This window comes from Actinia tenebrosa, unplaced genomic scaffold (assembly GCF_029948245.1).
Source record: "Actinia tenebrosa isolate PJP-AT-01 unplaced genomic scaffold, QUT_ActTen_1.0 PGA_scaffold4__44_contigs__length_22323623, whole genome shotgun sequence".
Lineage (NCBI taxonomy): Eukaryota > Metazoa > Cnidaria > Anthozoa > Actiniaria > Actiniidae > Actinia > Actinia tenebrosa.
Genome location: NW_028292581.1, coordinates 13,720,813 through 13,735,203, shown reverse-complemented (window position 1 = coordinate 13,735,203; position 14,391 = coordinate 13,720,813). Strand labels below are relative to the sequence as shown.

Here is a 14,391-nt window from a genome sequence, read left to right as displayed (position 1 = left end):
TCACCTGATATCCATTGTTTTTAATGAGTTCGGTGCATGGAAAGTTTGTCTTTTGCCCTAGGCCTAAGTTAGATAAATTTATCTAGCTATTCTAGCTGTCAATGAGAATATTTTTAATACTGTTCGGAAAATGAAGTTCGAAAAATAATTGATAAATATCATCAGTGAAATAAATCGTATCTTGAAACTGTGTGTGTGTGTGTGTTTTAGCTGTAGACCACTGCTTGCGTGACAGAAAACAAACTTATTAGAATGACATGTCGCTGCCCTGATTGGCTGGTTATTTTTAACTGCATGTGCCTATAAAAACCATGACTGTGAGGCACGTAGGACTGCAGTAAAACAGTAGGACTGCTGTAAACACGATTTGGAAGAGAAAAGTTAATTCTTTCGCAAACAAAATGCATAGTTTTAAGCTAGTTATTGTTGGAGACAGCACTGTTGGGAAAACTTCCCTGCTTATCTCGCGTCAGCACGGCTCGTTCCCGTTTGAATCTACACCTAGAGTGTTTACTGACAGTGCTTACGACACTCTTGTTGATGGTTGTGTGTACACTATTGGTTTTTGGGATACAGTCGGGCAGGAGGACTACGCTAAGATAAGGCCGCTGTCTTATCCTGATACAGATGTATTCTTGGTTTGTTTTGATGTGTCAAACAGAAATTCGTTTGAGAATATCGAGCACAGATGGATACCAGAAATTAGACACTACTCTCCTGACTCTGCGAATATTTTGGTAGGAACTAAGATAGATCTAAGGTTAAACGTTGCTAAAGACTCCAGGTAAGCAAAATAAGCAAGGGAAATTAGTTAGTCTTTTATTGCCTTTGGGTGATGATAGCGAACAGCAAAACTGGGCTTGCATTGCTTTTGTGCTTCCTTTGTGTAGACAGGATTCAAGGAGGTTTTTTACACAGGCAGCCCAAGCACTGTACTTGAGGCTTAAATAAAAGTAGTATTAAAAGATCGTGTCATTGTAAAAAAATATCCTCAGTAAATATATTTTCATGTTAACTTATCAATATATGGGGGTCTTATTGCCTTCCGAGGTCATTTAGACGTATTTTTACTCTGAATGCTGTGCGATAAGCTTGCAAGGGACAGAAAAAGAACATCGAAAAGGGAGGATTTTAACATTGTTTTCTCACACAAAAAATATTTCGAAATGTACTGACTGAGAGATAGGAATCTTCTAACACTCACTTACTCGCCCATCCATCTATCTTTCCCATCAATCCTTCCCATCAAGCCATCCAATTGATCAATCCATCGGATCCATGCCAATCGGCACCTTTCACCAAATCCATCCCATTCCTTCCCATATTCCTTCCCATGCATCAAACCATTAACTAAATCGTTCATCCATGCTATATCCATCCCTCGATTTTTTATTGTGTTGTGTTGTGTTGTGTTGTGTTGTGTTGTGTTGTGTGTTGTGTTGTGTTGTGTTGTGTTGTGTTGTGTTGTGTTGTGTTGTGTTGTGTTGTGTTGTGTGGGTTGTGTTGTGTTGTGTTGTGTTGTGTTGTGTTGTGTGTGTGTGTTGTGTTGTGTTGTGTTTGTGTTGTGTTGTGTTGTGTTGTGTTGGTGGGGTTGTGTTGTGTTGTGTTGTGTTGTGTTGTGTTGTGTGTTGTGTTGTGTTGTGTTGTGTTGTTGTGTTGTGTTGTGTTGTGTTGTGTTGTGTTGTGTTGTGTTGTGTGTGTTGTGTTTTTGCTTTACTCTGCTCTGCTCCGCTCTGCTCCGCTCTGCTCTGCTCTGCTCTGCTCTGCTTCGTTTCGTTTCGATTCGTTTTGTTTTGTTTTGTTTTGTTTATTTTTGTTTATTTTTTAATTTTTAATTTTTTTTATTTTTTGCCTATTTATTTCCTCATTGATTGAGTGGCCTTTCATTTCTGTTTGTGGTATTTGCTGTGCTGAATTAGTCCCTAATATCAATATCACTAGATCTCCCCAGGACTATGTGACGTATGAAGAAGGCAGACAACTCGCTGGTAGACTCGGTATCTCTACCTACTTGGAATGCAGCGCTCTCACCCGTGAAGGGCTCGATGCAGTCATCCCTACAGCTGTGCGCACAGCTGTTCGTGAAAACTCCTCTAAAAAAGAATCCAACTTCTGGTGCTGTGGCAAAAAGATCTTCTCCAGAAAAAAGTGATGCAACATCAAAATGAGCAGTGCGCACAGCCGTTTGCGAAAACGTTAACCTGTTTGAACACTGAATTAGCATTCGCAATTGGTTTCATTTAATTCCAACATTGTGAACCCCTTTTCTGTATATAAATCATCAATTATTTTCAATTAACTGACGCCCTATTGCAGGGCCACTAAAATTCCAAGCCCCTTTTTTCACAAACCCCACCCCCTTCCTATCTTCCTATAAATATAGAACGAACTCTAAAATAAGAGGTAAACAAATTAAGAGCAGCTCCTCTGACACCATACTGTTATTTGAGTGTGGGTTTGGACCACGAAACAATTCCGATTTTATTCGAGTTTGACAAAAAATTACGTCTCTAACGGCATAACATTAGGTTTCTATGACCAGTTTGAGACGATAAATAAACGTTCATTGTCTGTCAGACCTGCTTCCTATAGAGCTAAAAGACGAATTGGAAGCTATTTGTTTTCATTAGTGTGAATTTTTTTCAGTTCATGTGATATTGTTTTCTTGTTTTCCTCTCCCCGCAAAAATCGACTTCCCCTAAATTCCAATTCCGCTTCGACCCTCCATTATATACATTTACCCGAGACTATAGTATCATTCGTTCCTCATTGCCGAAGTTTGAAATTTTTTTCATACATTTACTAATGCCCTCCAATCCCCCTCATAGCCTTAACCAATCAAAACTTGATTTTTCAACACGAACGGCGGCTAAATGAGGGCCCCGAAATCTTTAGGAATGTAGAGAGCAAAGATTTCAAAGACGCCACGACCAATTACACGTTCAATCCTAAACAATAAAAAAGTGCTTTGAATAAGAATTAATACGATAATGATTATTTTCGGTCAAATCTTTAGAAAAGGATATAATTAGCGTTTGTTTTGATTTATTTAAAGTAAACATCTCCAAGTTAAAGGGAAACCGACCAAAGGCTTGTAACAATGGCCGCCACGCGCTCAATTCGCGTTACGCAACTATAAACTTTTTTAATACGACTATTTATTGTTTTTCTTTCACTATAAGTAGTTTACATTTTTTGCGGAGACTTCAGAAAAAAATTGTGGGTTTTTAGTATTTAAAGGTGTTTTTGTGAAAACATAGTCTAGTAAAAAGATACGAGAAGTTATAACACTGAAGACAAGTTAAAAAGTCGCTTAAATTCAGGATGATATCGCAGGTTTTTAGTATTTAAAGATGTTTTTCTTTTTCCATTTTTTAAAAACTGCAAGTGATTTTATTGTTTTTGTGGACGAGAAGTTCCAAGTGAAGACAAGCTAATACGTCGCTAGACAAAAGCTTATGCTACTGAAATATTCATTGTCTAGTCTTGAAGATTCATTTCGATCGATTGAAATCAATTACCACATCAATAGCTTCGTGTTTTTTTTTGGTAGAAACTTCGAGATAATAGCAAAGACTGCGTGTAAAGCACTGATTTGGAACTTCATGGGGTTAGTGAAGTAAATTACCTAGAAACGGTGTTAAGTGAACGCCGTGCTAGTAGTGAGCCCCTTTATTGAAGGGGGGGGGGAGGGGGGGTAAAAGAATACTTTCTAATGCAAAGTAAACTATTCTATGGTCTCCTTAATTCCTCCTTATAAAGGTAGTATTTTTTCTTTCTATTACCAAAAAAAAAAATTGTCCCTCCTTTCCTCCCTCCCGTCCCTCCGTCCCTACTCCCTCACTCCCTCACTCCCTCGCTCTTATTTCATTGCACCCTTTGTGTTTCTTTGTACCCACTTCTCTCGTCGAGCCAAGTTAAATTGCATTGCATCTCTTAATGAAATTGTAAGCTTGCTTTTGAAACAAGTTTTTTGCTCAGTAAATATTGATAAAGATGTTCCAATACTAATATTATCTTTTATTTTTACGAGGGTTTTAGGAGGATACTATAGCGTTGGATACTTATCATACCTTTCAATCTTATGAAACCCTGAAACTATAACAACCTCTGGCAGTCAGGTCACCGCCATCTCACATATCAAACCCTGTAACAACTTCTGGGTTGATCTAAGTCTGGGCACGGCTAACTTACAGATCTAAGCCTGAACAACCTCTGGGGTGATCTAAGTCATTGCACGGCTAACACAGAGCGAACTCTGAAACAGAAAAGTCAGAAAATCACGGCTTATATATTAACTTACATATTGATAGTAATAAAGATGGACATTTGGCATTGTCCAAAAACTTCAGATGAGCTAGAAAACGCCGAATACCATGACGTACAAAAGCAATTTAGGCTTAATAAAAGACTATAGTTTAAAGTTTGAAAACAAGTGAATTCAAGCAACGCTGATCCAAAAGTAGCTCTACATTGATGTTGCCGGTACCTGCCATTCACTACGCCGGCCATTCACATTCTCATTGACGTGGTTGAGTATGTTTGGTCTCGACTCCGTATTTAAAGTCTTCGAAATTGATTTTTTATCCTTTCGTTTTGCTTCTTCTTTTGATCGGGTATAAAGAGTCGCAGTGGGAGAAGCAACGTTTTGTAAGACCTACCGTCTCGGAGGCAGGAAAAAGGACCATGAATTACGGAGTACATATTGAATGAAAATTAATCAAATAAACTCATAAAGAAATGATTAAAGTATCAGCTCTAGATTTTACGATAGCAACTACATTCTAAATGGATAAAAGCGTATGTTTTTGAAGAGTTTTTTCTTTCTGTTTTTAAATAAAGTCTCTCCTCCAAGATAGTACACACGTATATTGCGGAGACATCAAAGTCAGCCACATGTTGCCGAGCTCAGCGTGTTTTCTAGTAGAGTTCTGGAAGCCGGGCTCTTTGAACTTGGCATTTTCAATAAAAAGCTGCTTTCTTCTTTGAAGGATTCTGTTTATAATGCTTGAAAAGCATGGTCACTTCATGGCTTGTTTCTGAGGTAAAATGACTGGGTTTTGAGTACTAAAGATACACAGTCATTACGTGAGGAATACATCTTTCAGGAGGTCAGTAATGAATGCTTAGGACGTTGTACACGCTCTAACAACTTTTACATTTAAAGTACTCAATTCAAAGATAACCTTTTTTTCTATTGTATCTATTGAATAGAGTTTTGAGATATTATCTTGGTTGAGAAGAGCTCGTTTCTTGAATATCGATCGTCCCCTTGTGTGCATGATCCCCTAATCTCATCACTCCCGTTTGCGGTCAGTGTTGATTATCTAACTATCGAACTTCAAGTGGTACTTCAATCATCGTAACATTTTTAGGCCAAAGCGAGGAAAGCGATATTAAAATTTAATTTATTTATGTGTTTTTGGCAAAAAGATGTACAGACGTAAAAAATTCGTTAAATGACTCCTTTAAGTCAAAACATCTCGTTTTTACTCCAACAAAGGTCTCATATATAAAAAATGTGAATTCAAGAATTACCTAATTTCGATGCTCATTAAACTATATATATTATTTCTCCATTCTATCCTAAAATCGTTACTATTTTTAGTTTTATTTCACGATTCTAAATGTGATAAAATACAATACGGAAGTTCAATGCTTTCTACTTAATTGTTTGGTCATATTCTGCAGTAATTTATATAATCATTTATTCAAGCTCATTTTAAGCCGGTTCTCTTTTAATGGCTGTAAATATCAGCCTTTCTGCGAATATTATTGAAGATTTTAAATGCTGCTAAAAAAAAAGCCAAAACTTAGCTGTAAACACTGAGCTACATTATGATATTCGCTATGTCAACGCTTGAGCAACGCTTGCCTCTGTGGTTTGAAAGCGGCAGACCAAAAACTGTTGAGCATCTCTGAATATTAGTTCGATTTTTGATTACTATTACGCTGAGTTGTGCTTTCATTGGCATCGTTATTAGTAGGCTTTCTACAAAAAAACTCACATCGAAGTCTGTGGTTGCTTTGTTTGTCTCTGTGTGGAAGCGCGTTCAGTTATAACTAAAAACCACAGGAATCTCGCTCCCATGTGAACCTAATCTCAATTTTGGATATACAAAATAACTGAGCAGTAGTCTTTAGGCTTTTTCTTTGAGGATCAGTTCCGGAGCACGGCTTTTCTTTCTCGATGAAAATATCTAAGAATCATGAAGGTGATTGAATCCAGTTTTTTTTTTTTTTGAGAACTTCTAGAGTGCTTTTCCGGCGGAACGGAAAATAAGCGCCCCCTTTTTTTGGTTGTCGAAGTCTTCCTATTCGAGTATCTAAAAAAAATCTTATCATTTATTTATATCGTTGATGCAATTTTTTAGCTTCAATAATTGGTAATGATTTATTACTTGAGGGAAAACATTACGAATCTACCTTGGACCTTATTAATCATTGCAATTTATAATGGCATCGGACATGAACCAATTTATGGGCGGACTCGATTTTACGAGAACGGAAAAATTGGCCGATGCTTCTAACTTGCTTTCGAAATTTTGGTTTCAACAAAACATTTCATATAGCTCAAATCTATGCTGATGTTTCATCATGGGCTTTCAGTCACGGAGAACACCTTCTTGTTTTTATAAGCAAATATTTTGGGACCCCTACTGAACGTGTTCTGTATACAAGAGAGCAAGCGCTACTCTCGCAAGCGTTTCTTTATGCAATTGAGATATTTAAAGGTGTATTCGAGTCGATCTCCTGTGGGATATATCTTCGCGATGAACTTTGTTTACGGCCAAGAATGAGTTAATGTGATTTTATTTTTCATTAGCTCGTGAGAGTGTGTTGAAAACACGCCAGGGGGTTGATTTCAAATTAACAAGGTTCCTCCTTGCACGGTAAGCGAACAGTTCAAATACGAGATGTTATCGGAATACCATGGCCGGGTGAGAATCAAACGTGATAGAACTAGCACGTCTGAAGACGGATACTACAAACTAAATTCATAAGTTTTCATTCTTAAATGTAAGTTAAGTGCATATTTCTGTAGTTATTATTTAGTAGTGTTCATTCTAAGTACTTCCTCCTATTCTATAACTATTGATCCAAATATGATCAACACTTCCAATCGAATCGTGTCTATCAATCTGTTCTCACTTCGTTTCTTTTACTATCTCTTAAGTCTTTTATAGGTTAACCATGAATGATTGGCAATGCCAGTATCCTTTACCACACACAGCTAGCATGGCCAGTAATGTAAACCATTGTTACACTGATCCTACTCTCGATTTCGGGCAGACTGTTCCACTGACTCACGCCCCGGTTCAAATTCATCAGACAAGTGGACAATTCTCCAATGGAAATCAGTATTTCTTTAACAACAATCAATCGATCGGGTTGAGTCACACTCAAGTGGCGCCAATTGTGAGCCAGACTTGTCCAACCAATTACCTTAGAAACACAACTTCACAAAGTCAGAAAAAAGCAGCTCACTCCGAGAAGAAAAGATGGCAAACTGCAGACTTCAGATGGATGTTTACAAAGCGAAAAGGTATGCCAGAAATCTTTGATATTCTCAGTTTTAAAACAAAAAAGGTTTATTTGTAATGACTCTCAGTTTAGTAGGTCTTTTTGCATATTTCCAAAGATGAAATAATAAATAAAGGATATGTTTTTTTTGAAAAAAAAATAAAAATAAAAATGGAATTATGTTCAGCTAGTAATTTCAAAGGCGAACGACATAAGATTTGTACTGAAAAATAAAAGCCGTTAACTTTGTTCATGGAAAAATAAAAGGAATGGATATGCGAACAATCAACAGCTAAAGTAAATGAATTAAATATGTTCTTCCAATACTTTTTAAGAAAATCTTCAATTCAAGAATGCGTTTAATAAAGGAAAAATAAAAATGTATGAGCAATTCAAAATCTTTAATCTTAAGAGCACAATTTGGATTTATTTTTGGGATCAGTTCAGTTAGGTGAAAAGATCATAGATACATAGAAAAGAGACACTAAAAAAACCCTAAAAATCACAAAAGAGTTTAAGTTTAAAACTTAAAAGTCAAAAGATGATAAATTGGCGATGTGGAGATCGAGGTGTGAAAGTTGGAGATGGTTCGTGAGTTTTCCATTCGCTTCGATTCAGGACTAAATAAAAACACTGTCTGCTAATTAAGACCCCAAACCCTCTAATAAAAACCATTATTTTCTGACTCATTGAAAAAGTTTTCAAATCAAAACAGTCCTGCTATGAAGATAATTGAATTAGGTAGAAGATGTGGAGAAAATTTGTCAAAAAGCCAATTTGAATATCTAAGCTACAATTATAAAATTCATGCTTTGAAGCTTGGTCTTTCAAATGAGTTCCAGTAGACGTATAAAAGCTAGAGCCCTAAAAATAAAACACAAGGAAGTATTTTTGGTTTCTTGTTTCTTGGCTTTAAAGTAAATAGATGAATTTAAGTGAATTAACTGAGATTTTCCAATTGAATCATCTTAACCTAGAAAATACAGCAACGTGTAAACATGAGCGTGAAAGTCTATATCGAGTATAGCTTTTTGAAACGTTAACGAACTTGAAGAGTAGAGTATTTTATCTCGTTACAATGGCATATTTTGATCTAATTTGTTCTAATTGAGATGTCTAATAGAGTAAAATCTGATTAGAGATTTTTAGCGTTATCTTTTGCCCTCGAGCCACACCTGTATTTGGAGATTGTCTGCCCACTTCGAGTAAACAACTCTACTTCACTTCAGGTGGTTTGCAGAGCCGGTTCTCGAAAGCGTCAAAATTCCTTCAATGTAAAATCAAAATATATCCTATTTTTTAGTGTTTTGAGATAAAAGCTGTATAATTAATATCCTATATATGCTTTAATATAATTATGAGCTCACTTGAGGATGTCTGAAAGGTGGAAATATTCAATTTACTAACAAAATATCGATCGTTCAGATTATTCTGTCTTCAACACTACGAAGAGGTCGTGCACATCTACAAATTAAAGTTTCAAATTTACCATTTTTTTCGTAAAGTCGTTCTTTTTTAGCTTTGAAAACTGAATTTTTGTACAACATATATTTAAAGTTAATTTTAAAAGCAGTTGGAATCAAATGACTAGAAAACCGTCAAGAAAATTCAGAAGATTCGATAAAGTATTTTCATTGCAGTGAGTACTGAAGACGGAAGGAGTATGACTGCCGAAAAATTCATACAAGAAAGTTAAAATTTTGATTAAGAAGCTCAGATGAATTTTCACTTTCTTTTAATCCCTAAATCATCACAGGGCCTTATATTTCTCAGGGCTTTATGTTCTCAAAGCTTCCTCTAAAAGCATTTCTTAAAACAATGCCTAAATCATGGTAATCCAATTCGCCGCCTCAAAAGTCTGAGAAAATCATTCCTGCAGTGACTTATCTGCTGTTTTTCGTATTTATTTTTGGTATATGCGATAAAGAACTCAAAAATCTTGTAGCTACAAGTAAAGATAACTAATACTCAACGATCTCCTCAGCGAAGGCAATTATGCGCCAGAAAAAGGAGATAAGGATTTTTTTTATTCATATTTAGTAATTTTCAAAAATTACATGAATATGAAAAAACAAGAATTCTAAAAATAAAACAAATAAAAAAATAAAGAAAGAATAAAAACTGGGAAAAATCTAAATAAAATTTAACAACACACTGATTTCTTTTTAATATATTTTGTTCTTATTCTGCTCTATCTAGATTAAACCTTTTCTAAATTGCTAGAATTGCATAAAAAGACATCTGCATTTTTTACTCTCTCCCAGAAAAATTGCTTTTCTTACATTTCCAAGACTTATTTTTCACTGCATAACTTCTTATCGTCTTAATTTTGCAATGGCTTCCTTTTTCTGTAGGTCATTCATCGTCGGTCAAGGTTTCCCAGACTCAGAAACCACCCGAAAAAGATGACATTTCTTTATCAAGTCAGAAGAAAAGGTTCACTTTCACTCAACATCAACTCGGTTGAACTGGAAAAAGAATTTCACTTCAGTAAATACTTGACAAGAACAAGAAGGATAGAGATAGCAACAAGCCTGAAACTAACTGAAGCACAAATCAAAATTTGGTTTCAAAACCGTAGGATGAAATGGAAGCGAGAGTTAAAGGATTCTATACAGAAGCCCAATCCTTCGCAGCATCAAACAAATGCACGTATGAACAGTTTTCACAGTCATTCGTACGGCTATGGACCAAGCATGCAGCCAGTAAACTGCTCGGTAAACACAGCCCCATTAATGAGACCATTCGTTATGCCCTCTTGTTATTCAAACAATCCAATGGGCTTTGGGTAGAAAATAATTTTAAAGCCTTCCTATATCGCTCTCGATTTCGAAGTCTTTTTGCGAAAGGCACGTATACTGGCGAATTTTGAAGTAACTTTTGTGGCAACTTGTGCGACTGTTTCTGCTTCGCCAACTACATTCCACATCTAGAGTGTACAATGACTTACTTAAAAGCTGCATTAGTCAAAAGTTGCCTGTGTACGTACGTACGCACGAGTTTTTCTTTGTACGACTAATTCTAACTGGAAAGTGTAGCCAAGGAAATACTCATACACTTTGCCAAGCAGCCTTAAAGAAATCTCAATTCTCGGGGTTCCTTTGTTTTAAAACGTTTGCTAATTTTTCAAAGTCGTCGCTATGAGGAGCATTTCTTATTTTAGGAGGGGGACGGGGCCGGAGAAATTAAGGGGGAGGGAGGGGGGGGGGGGGGGGGGTCGGCATCAAATATTTACAAGACTTTTAAAAAGGGGGTCACCAATTTTTTTTCTTTTTTTTCTGATAATAACCTTGGGAGTTTTTTCTTTTAGTTTGGCATTAGGGGCTATTTTAAAAATTTAAAACTAAGCTGGGTGGGCGAGCAAATTGGGCTCATATGTAATGCTCATATGCTCATATTCCACAGGCACCGTCCCTCTAATAAAAATAAATGCTCTCTTAGTAGTTGTAATCAACTTGAAAACCCCTTTCTATGCTCAGACAAGAATAACATTTATGGCTGACGGCACTCGTGTTGACTTCAAAATATTTGGTCTCTTTCACGATTTTTTTTACTAGTCAGTGGATCGATAGTTTGTCAGTTATCTTCAATTATTACGAATGCTGTATATTGCATATTGAATAACGCATTACAATGTAAATAAAAGCATTCTGTATTTATAGAACAAGAAGTTATAGGCTACATACAGTAAAATATGTTGCAATAGTTTAACTTGGTTGGCTCGTCTTGAAAGACTCTCGTTACACTTTTCTGCTCAATGTTAGCAGAACAACCCGATTAAAACAGGATTTTCAGCAAGAACCGCGGAGCCTTCTAAGTATGTGTGTGTGTGTGTGTGTGTGTGTGTGTGTGTGTGTGTGTGGTGTGTGTGTGTGTGTGTGTGTGTGTGTGTGTGTGTGTGTGTGTGTGTGTGTGTGTGTGTGTTGTGTGTGTGTGTGTGTGTGTGTGTGTGTGTGTGTGTGTGTGTGTGTGTGTTGTGTGTGTGTGTGTAATTAAGGGGAGAGGGGGGTGGGTCGAATATGGAAAGCAAGGCTTAGGGGTATTGAATTCGCCTCTCCCCTCTTGGGTCTAGGGCTCGATTCCCAGACTCAGCATTGTATATTAGTACAAGACACTAAACCCCAACTACATCTATGAATAGTAGACTTGCCCTGACCATATTGATCAGCCAAAAGGCTATTTCTAAATCCTAAATGACTAAATTCTTTTCTAATGGTACTGACTAAAGACCCCTCACACCTCCATGCTTGCAAAGTGTAAGTGAACCTTAACTAAATTAAGATTCGACTTCGTTTGTCTACTCGATTGCACTTTGGAAATTTCAAATAAATTTATAAGCTCTAGAGTTTTTGGAGCCCTTAGTCACTTCCCTTCAATTTTTTTTTTTTTTTTTTTTTTTTTTTTGCTATTAGAAAATGTCAGAGTGACATTGATTAATTCTGATTCCATTCCAAGTACCATACTATAATTATAAATGCAATTAGTAATCGTATGTTTCTTTATTTCCTAATATTCTTCAAAACTCAACAACGGAACAAAGTAGCTGATGATTATTCCCAAAACAACCCCTTCATGTATCAGACGTTAGTCTATAAGCATTTCCTAGCTGTTTTGATGATGAATTGTTTATACCAAGGAGTAGTGGAAAATAGTTCTTTGCTGAAGCTACTGATTCTTAACTCATTGCAATGAACAAGAATGTAAATTTTCAATTTAAAAAAGACTAAATATTGATATTTTTGAATAGCATTCTTTATTACTAACCTGGTCAACAGGGACCGAAAAAAAAAAAAAAAAAGAAAGAAAAAAAAAAGATCAATACCTTTAAGTATAAAAGTATATTGATTTCCGGCGTTTTTGATTCAAGTGTTTTTTATTTTGGGCAAAATGGAATCAAGCAACTTTGAAGACTTTTAAAGGATTTAAAAAAATGAAAAGTTTGCCGAATTTACTCATGAAGAACCCACTCCTTATATGTTACGTGTCAAGTTCATGTTCCTGTCTAACGGTATAAAACGAGGTGACTTATTTATCTTCTATATTATGTATGCATCAGAGACATAAGTGTAGCACAAAGTTAAGTTAAAAGAGCATTTCCCACAAAATGTCGTAAAAGTCGCTAAGCAGTCGTATTTAAGCATGTTTTACATTCTGCATCTCATTTGATATCTTGCATCTCATTAGGTATTTGTATAAATGTATACTACAACCTTTTTGCAAATATTCTTTGGTGAAATAACATACCGGTCGATCAGAAGAAATGCTAAAGTAAATAAACCGATGTTAACATTTTTTAAATTTTTGATTCCTTGATTTCCATGGGATATTTAAAAAAAGTGGATTCCTATGTAAGCTTACACAACGTTATTGCCTTAGTTGTGTATTTTGTTTTGGCACAAACCTCTCAAAACATTTTTGTCAAGCCTGTCAGCAAAAGATATAATGTTTCCAATACATGAAGGCAAACAACTTTGTTTTATCTGAAAATTATATAAGCTTTTCCTCGTTCGTGAGCAATTTCAGGAATCCAACACAATATTTAAAGTTATATAAAACTCATTGATTTTTCGGCGTCTTTAATTCAAGTGTTTTCTTACTTGGAATAAAATAGAATCAAGCAACTAGGATACAAAAAACATGTGAAGTCATGAAGACAAAGTAACCCACCCCTTTGTGACGTGTCAAGTTCGTATTCCTATCTGATGGTATAACAAGGAGTGACTTTGAACAACTTCATCATTGGGTTGTAACTCCTGCTGCAGACGAGACCAAAAACCTAAATTTCAAGAATCCAATTCAATTCTTAATGTTATATAAAACTCATTATTTTTTCGGCGTCTTTAATTCAATTGTTTTTTTTTTACTTTGAATGAAATGGAATCAAGCAACTGTGACAAGACTTTATAGATTCTAAAGAATACGAGAGTATGAATAAAGAAATAAGAACCCACCCACTATTTGACGTGTCATGTTCCTGTTCCTATCTGATGGTATAAAAAGGGTGACTTTGAACAGCTGCATCATTGGGTTGTAACTCCTGCTGAAGACGAGACCAAAAACCTAGTACTAAAACCATGAAGATCTATCTGATTGCAGCCTTGTTCCTGGGTGCTCTTGTGGTGGCTCATTCCTTTGAGGATGAGGTGTTTCCGCGTCCAGATATTCAGTAGCATTAACATTCCATCAAATCCTTTACTAGAATATTACTTTGATTTTCGGTAGTTTTTCATTTGATTTGTTCTGCATTTACCACTAGATTCTTCTGGTCCACCAGATGGCACTATGGGGGACACCAAAGGTACTTTCTACCAAATAAATAGTGTTGTTGTTACTAATCCACCCTTTAACGCGACAACTAAAACGACATAACATCAAACTATGTGTTAAAAAATAGTAGGAAGAGCTGTAATCCTTTAACGGCCATACCTTTTGAGAGGCCTTGAAGATGGCCAAAAAAACCTTAAAATTTCGCCTATTTATGTGAAATAACCTCGAACTCATTAGTAGCGAGTTGCACGCTTGCTGAAATTTTGTTTTTTTCGTCAATAAGAAAATGAACCAGTCGATATCATTTACATTTTTTAAAGGCGACAATAACAAAAAAATAATGAATTAAAAAGAAAAAGAAGGAGGAAAAAAAAAAAAACACTTGAAGGTGTACGCATGGAGCATGTAGCACTCGTATGGAGCACGCACGGTGTATGCATGGAGCACTCGTATGGAGCACGCTGGTGACGTCAATTTGGTGCAGTTTTTCAGTTTTTCTTGCAAGGGAACTGTTTCCCTTGCATGAATTTTCTCGGAAAAAGTTTCTAAAATGAAGTTTAAAATACAAATTGCGCTGTTTTTGCTCCGTACACGAGACTT

General features: G+C 36.0%; 2 protein-coding genes and 1 long non-coding RNA gene across 3 annotated transcripts in view; 2 read left to right on the top strand and 1 right to left on the bottom strand.

Moving 5' to 3' along the window:
• Positions 1-319: 319 nt before the first annotated feature.
• On the top strand, positions 320-2,616 carry LOC116288414 (cdc42 homolog). The gene is made up of 2 exons (XM_031695198.2): positions 320-784; positions 1,942-2,616. The coding sequence occupies exons 1-2, from the start codon at positions 402-404 to the stop codon at positions 2,150-2,152; spliced, it is 594 nt and encodes a 197-aa protein (XP_031551058.2). The 5' UTR covers positions 320-401; the 3' UTR covers positions 2,153-2,616.
• Positions 2,617-5,650: 3,034 nt separating this feature from the next.
• On the top strand, positions 5,651-10,129 carry LOC116288415 (uncharacterized). The gene is made up of 2 exons (XM_031695199.2): positions 5,651-7,546; positions 9,879-10,129. Exons 1-2 carry the CDS (start codon positions 7,195-7,197, stop codon positions 9,989-9,991), a joined length of 465 nt encoding a protein of 154 aa, XP_031551059.2. The 5' UTR covers positions 5,651-7,194; the 3' UTR covers positions 9,992-10,129.
• Positions 10,130-13,079: 2,950 nt separating this feature from the next.
• The window catches only part of LOC116288411 (uncharacterized), a 45,879-nt gene continuing 44,567 nt past the window's right edge, over positions 13,080-14,391 (bottom strand). Inside the window, exon 2 of the long non-coding RNA XR_004196184.1 lies at positions 13,080-13,829. This is a non-coding gene — a long non-coding RNA (uncharacterized LOC116288411). The remainder of the gene's footprint in view (positions 13,830-14,391) is intronic.

What these genes read in the sequence shown, in the direction of transcription:
- LOC116288415 (XM_031695199.2), top strand. Translation starts at nt 7,195, where the DNA reads ATGAATGATTGGCAATGCCAGTATCCTTTACCACACACAGCTAGCATG. An exon ending in GATGTTTACAAAGCGAAAAG is followed by an intron (nt 7,547 to 9,878) that starts GTATGCCAGAAA and finishes CTTTTTCTGTAG; the next exon opens with GTCATTCATCGTCGGTCAAG.
- LOC116288414 (XM_031695198.2), top strand. Translation starts at nt 402, where the DNA reads ATGCATAGTTTTAAGCTAGTTATTGTTGGAGACAGCACTGTTGGGAAA. An exon ending in AACGTTGCTAAAGACTCCAG is followed by an intron (nt 785 to 1,941) that starts GTAAGCAAAATA and finishes CAATATCACTAG; the next exon opens with ATCTCCCCAGGACTATGTGA.